Source organism: Nannospalax galili, unplaced genomic scaffold (assembly GCF_000622305.1).
Source record: "Nannospalax galili isolate Female #2095 unplaced genomic scaffold, S.galili_v1.0 scaffold970, whole genome shotgun sequence".
Taxonomy (NCBI): Eukaryota; Metazoa; Chordata; class Mammalia; order Rodentia; family Spalacidae; genus Nannospalax; species Nannospalax galili.
This window is the reverse complement of record NW_008328699.1, coordinates 648,402-654,448: the sequence shown is the minus strand read 5'-3', so window position 1 is coordinate 654,448 and position 6,047 is coordinate 648,402. Positions and strand designations below refer to the sequence as shown.

Below are 6,047 nucleotides of genomic sequence, written 5' to 3'. Positions count from 1 at the left end.
TAAATAAATAAATAAATAAATAATACATGTAAAAAGAAACAGCAACTTTATCATCAGAAACAGTGCAAACATGAGGACAGTGAAGAAATATTTTTGAATATTGAAAGAAAAAATGTTTATATAGTTGAATATGAAATGTCCCCACAGGGTTATATTTGAACAGCTGGTGCCCAGCTCATGGTGCTGTGCTGTTTTGGAAGATTTTTGTTAATTAACATTTGAATTTGTTTTCTGTATTAAATACCATAACTTATCAAGCCTGCACCTAGTACTAACACCCTTCTGTCATTGACTTCAAGTTTATCCCTGGCTAAAATCTGAAAAGCCAGAAATGTCGTAAATTAGTACTGCATATAAACATTTTTATATATGATTGATTGATTTTTGTCTATTTTTAAAAAATAATTTTATTTATTATTTTTATTTTATGTATATGAGTGTATTGCCTGCATGTATGTGAGTGCACCTGTGTCATGCAATGCCATGGAGGTCAGAAGAGGGCTTCGGATTCTCCTGGAACTGGAGTTAAGGATAGTTCGTAGCCACCACATGGGTGCTGGGAATCGAACCTGGGTCCTCTGAAAGAGCAGTCAGTGCTCTAAACCGCTGAGTCATCTCTCTAGCCCCTTGTCTATTTATTTTTATTTTTTGAGACAGGGTTTCCCTATAGTCCTAGCTGGTCTGAAACTTACTATATAGACCAGGCTGACCTTGATCTCACAGAGATCTGTTTACCTCTGCCTCCCCAGTGCTGGGATTAAAGGTGTGAGCCACCACACCTAGTCTATATATGATTTTAAAATATTTACTTATTATGTGTATGTTTGTGTGCCTGAGTGTACGAATGTGCATCATATGGCTGCAGATACCTGAGGAGGCCATAAGAGGGTGTTGGATCCCCTGGAACTGGAATCACTAGTGGTTGTAAGCTACTTGACATGGGTGCTGGAAGCTGAACCTGGGTCCTCTGGAAGAGCAGCAAGTGCTCTTAGCCACTGAGCCATCTCTCTGGCCCCCTGTATGTGATTTTCTTACAGCTTACATTAGGTTTATATCGTTAGTAGTGGCCTCTAGTGAACCTAATGTGCATCACTGTCCAATGATAGAAAATATTAACTCTACTTTTTTTTTTTTCTTTTGGTCTTTTTGAGACAGGGTCTCCCTGTAGCCCCAGCTGGCCTGGAACTCACTGTGTAGACCAGGCTGGTCTTGAACTTACAGAGATCCCCCTACCTCTGCCTCCTAAGTGCTGGGGTTAAAGGTGCACCCGGCCTAATTCTACTTCTTAATGGGAAAATGGAAATAAAGGATTTTTCTTGCCCATAATCAAGGGAAGTCTGAACTTTCTGTTTTGGTGTTCTGGGAAAAATTGGCACCAAAATCCTTGACAAGAGATACAGTTGATACAATGCAATAGTAGCCACCAAGGAATGACTGATTATTCTTGATATCTCGTTGGACTCTTCCATCAAACCATCTACTAGGTCTGACCAGCAAATAAATCCTAACTCCTGGTTGTTTTTGTTAGCCCGAAGAGTGTGGAAAAACTACCTTCCTGCTATCAATGGCATTGTATTTCTTGTGGATTGTGCAGACCATGAAAGGCTGTTAGAATCAAAAGAAGAACTTGATGTAAGTTGAATAATTTAAACATAGTAAAATCCCTCTGATCAGCCTGGAGAAATAGGCACAGCCCTTCCAGTGTCTGATGAAACTCCTGATAATTTGTTGAGTCTCAGAGGTTGCTTAAGTGTGGTTCCTCTACTTAGAATGGAGAGGGAGTAGCTTGCAGGAATTGTAACTACTGAGGATGACCTCCCTGGAGACCAGAGTCTTCCCTCCAGAGTGCCCTTTTGGTTTTGTGCTACATCCTGAAGTGAGTTATGCTTCAGTCCTTCATCCTAGGTGCCATTCCATCAGGAAAGTTTGTAACAGGATGTCTTTGTCACAACTTAAAAGGAGGCAGGTACATGTTTACCTGCCCCTCCTTCCTCTCAGTCAGATATTTCATAAAGAATTTCGGGAGCTAAAGTGATGCAGAAGTAGATCTGGGCCACCAAGTAAGGAGTTCCATGATTTGACTGAAGACTGACCCATCCATGCCTCTGTTCAAAATGTTCTGCGATCCTGGAACAGGGCCAGGTAGTTCCTGACTCTTAGTTTGTGCTAGGTACTGTATTAGTACAGGTCTACTTCACTTATTTCTCAGATCGTCTGTGTAAGGTAGGTGCTACTGTTCCTTGTCCTGAGCTCTGTGAGGCCAGCTTGCCCAAGATCAGGACACAGAAGCAACAAAACTGGAAATGAAAGCAGGTTGCGTGGCTCTGAGGTGCTGGCTCTAGCCACTCTCCTGACTGAGCATCTCCAGAGCCTCAGGGAGACAAAAGAATGGGGTTTATGCACACGCTAAGATGTAGGGAAAGTGTGCTAGGGAGACCTCAGGGGAGAATAAGTCCTTGACTATTTGGTATCTTGATGCTATCATTTGAATCAACCTGTCTTTCGTGTTATTTTGCTTTGTTTCAGTCCCTAATGACAGATGAAACCATTGCAAATGTGCCTATACTGATTCTTGGAAATAAGATTGACAGACCAGAAGCCATCAGTGAAGAGAGGTTACGAGAGATGTTTGGTTTATATGGCCAGACAACAGGAAAGGTACATAAAAAAAAAAAAACAGGTTGTTTGCTCTTTTTTGTTGCTTTTTGTTTGAGACAGGTTACCATGATGGCCTCTCCTGCCTCCCCCTCCCGAGCACTGAGGTCACAGTTGTGTATCACCATGTCCAGCTTTGACAAGTATGAATATTTAATTCTGCATCTTATGCTGCTATTGTCCAGCCACACAGGCTGATGTCAAGGCTGTTCTTTTTTTTTTTTTTTTTTTTTTTTGGTCTTTTTGAGACAGGGTCTCCTTGTAGCCCCAGCTGTCCTGGAACTCACTTGGTAGACCAGGCTGGCTTGAACTCACAGAGATCCACCTGCCTCTGCCTCCCGAGTGCTGGGATTAAAGGTGTGCGCCACTGCGCCCGGTGCTGTTTGTTTTTTTGGACAGGGTCTCCCTCATCCCACCCCCCAAAAGTCACTGTGCGGACCAGGCTGATCTCAGTCTCACAGACAGTTGCCTGCCTCTGCCTCCCAAGGGCTGGGATTACCGATGAGCACCACCACTACCTTCCAAGTTTTTTAAAAAAATATTTATAGGGGCTGGAGAGATGGCTCAGGGGTCAAGAGCACTGACTGCTCTTGCAGAGGACCCGGGTTTAAAAAAAAAATTTATTTATTATTTTTATTTTATGAGTGTGAGTGTATTGCCTGCATGTATGTGAGAGTACCCGTGTCATCCAATGCGGAGGAGGTCAGAAGAGGACTTCGGATTCCCCTGGAACTGGAGTTAAGGACGGTTCGTAGCCACCATGTGGGTGCTGGGAATCGAACCCGAGTCCTCTGCAAGAGCAGTCAGTGCTCTTGACCGCTGAACCGTCTCTCCAGCCCCGATTTCAAAGTTTTAATTATCACAAATTTTCAGAATTAGCCACCAGGGATACGGATATAGCTCCAGTAATAGAGGATGCCTTGGGTTCCTCAGTACCACCATACAACAAAACAAATAACCACCAAATACTCTGTGTGTTTAAGCACACTAGTGCTGTGTTTATGTCCCAGTAGGAGGATTGAAGTTTGGGTTTCTTTTTTCCTTTTTTTCTAAGATGCTCCTGTGGCTGTAGAGATGGCTCAGCAGTAAAGAACACTTGTTACTCTTGCAGAGGACCTGGGTTTGGGTCTCAGCACCCAATCCAGCAGCTCACAACTGCCTATAGCTCTAGTTTTAGGGGGATGTGGCACCTTCTTTGGCTTTCAAACACACATGCAAGCAAAGCAGTCATGCATATAAATCAATCTTAAACTTTTTGTTAGAGACATCATTTTAAATTCTATGTGTGTGTGTCAGTGTGTCTGTCTGTGGATATGTGCATGTGAGGGCAGGTACCCTTGGAGGCCAGAGGAATCAGATCTCACTGGAGCTGGAGCTGTAAGCATTTGTGAACATGGGTACTGGAAACTAAATTGGAATCCTCTGCAAAACAGTATTCCTTCTTAAACTCTGAGCCATCTCCCCAGCACCTCCCTCTTTGTATGTGTGAGTAAAGATAATTTTGGATATTTTTTCTTTTTGGTTTTCTGAGACAGGGTCTCATTGTGTAGCCCAGGCTGGCCTGGAACTTGAGAACTTCCTGCCTCAGACTCCTGAATGCTAGAAATACAGGCCTGTCTGTACCAGCACACTTTGGGCATGGATTATTGAGTTAGATTATTTTTATTCCTGCCAAGCTCCTGAGCTCACCTTTTTCCCCTGACTGATCCTATTGTCCTAAAGAGTGAGAGGAGGAGGCTTCCTCTGTGTTGAGGGGACCTGAATGCTAGGCAGCCGTGGTGGCATGATATTCACCCTTTGTTCTAAGGGAGAATCTATAATCTGCTGGAGAGTAGAACTTGTATGCCAAGAAAATCCAACACAGTATCTCTCTTCTCTCCAGGGCAGTGTGTCCCTGAAGGAACTGAATGCCCGGCCTCTGGAAGTTTTCATGTGCAGTGTGCTGAAAAGGCAAGGTTATGGGGAAGGCTTCCGCTGGGTGGCGCAGTACATTGATTAGCAACGGCGCTTGTCCATTCCCGTCCCGGCCTCCTCGGAGATCCATCGCCCAACATGCATAACTTGAATTCAATAGACTTTTGTTGGTTTCAAAATATGTGCTTTTTAGATTATTAACACTCTACTTAATTTGAGTGAGAATTGAAAAGTGATTCAAGTAAGTTTGAATATCACAATGTTAGCTTTCTAATTCCATACGAATAGTTTTTACAGTTTATAATTACTTGGCATCTCCCCAGCACTGTTTATAAAAAGCGACTTTTCAGCAGTACAGTTGAAGCCCTTTTTAACAATGTGAAACTACAAATATAACCCATATTTAAAAGCTCATCATGTGAAGTTTTTTATGTACTTTTTTGGAACTAGTTTTTAACTTTTAGATGGTGTACCCACCTGTCTTGAGTGTACAGTCAATAATTCCCTTATCAATGATTGCATGAGGCCTTACTGTTTTCAATAATGCTTTTTCTTATGCAAACGTCATGCAATAAAACAAACTAATGTTGGTGTCTTTGCTGGGCCGATGCTTCATTTGAATATGTCTTATATAACTAGTGTACTCTGAAAACTTGAGTATTTAATATTATGTATGAGAAAGTTTGGGGCAAGGAGATTTCCTTCAGAATATTTAGAATGGCACTTCACCCGCAGAGGCTTTTGCATTTGCCCGCAGCAGTTGTAGCTGACTGCTGATACCACAGTTCTCTCTGATACCTCCATTTACTTTACCATCACTTGTGCTGCTGGCATCTGTGTCCTGGCCTCTGTGGGATCCGTGTTCTGGAGAAGGCCCCCCTGAGGCCCACGAGGTTGAGCCCTCAGGCGAGGCGCTGCTGCCCCACGGTAGTTGTCTGATGCTGAGTTTAGTGGCTTGTACTTCCTCACCAAAAGTAGCACCAGGCACTTCTCTCCATGTGAGAGGTGCTCCCTGGCCTTTATGTCCTGCCACTTTCCAGAGCAAGCAACGGGAGTGCGGAGCCCGTGTGCCTGGGAGAGAGGCAGCCTGTCGGGTGGGGGGTCTGTGTCCATTGCTCCTCTGCATTTGGGGCATATGTTATTTCCTGAGAGGAAGAAGTGATGGCTTGTTTCTCCTTGTCTTTGCCTCACTGACCTTCAGCTCAGCTCCTAACACAAAGAGTCTGGGTATGATGCTGCTGAGAGAGTGTTGTCACTAATAAAATCAGAGTTCTGAAAGCAATATCAGCTCCTGAGAAGTTCTTTTCCTCATGTCTCAGACTACTCCCGTCATTAGTAAAAGAAAAACCTAAGTGCCAAAAATGTGGTTTGTTTATTTATTTATCTATTATTTTAAAATTTGAGACACATTCTCACTGTGTAGCCCTGGCACACTTGGAACTTGCTGTGTAGACCAGACTGGCCTCTGTCTCCCAAGT

At 43.4% G+C, this 6,047-nt stretch overlaps 1 protein-coding gene across 1 annotated transcript in view; it reads left to right on the top strand.

Moving 5' to 3' along the window:
• Nucleotides 1-5,543, top strand: part of Sar1b (secretion associated Ras related GTPase 1B) — a 49,309-nt gene extending 43,766 nt beyond the window's left edge. The window contains exons 5-7 of the mRNA XM_008827942.2: nt 1,529-1,632; nt 2,527-2,658; nt 4,538-5,543. Coding sequence (XP_008826164.1) covers nt 1,529-1,632; nt 2,527-2,658; nt 4,538-4,654 — 353 coding nt within the window. The 3' untranslated portion in view covers nt 4,655-5,543. The remainder of the gene's footprint in view (nt 1-1,528; nt 1,633-2,526; nt 2,659-4,537) is intronic.
• The last annotated feature ends 504 nt before the right edge of the window (nt 5,544-6,047 follow it).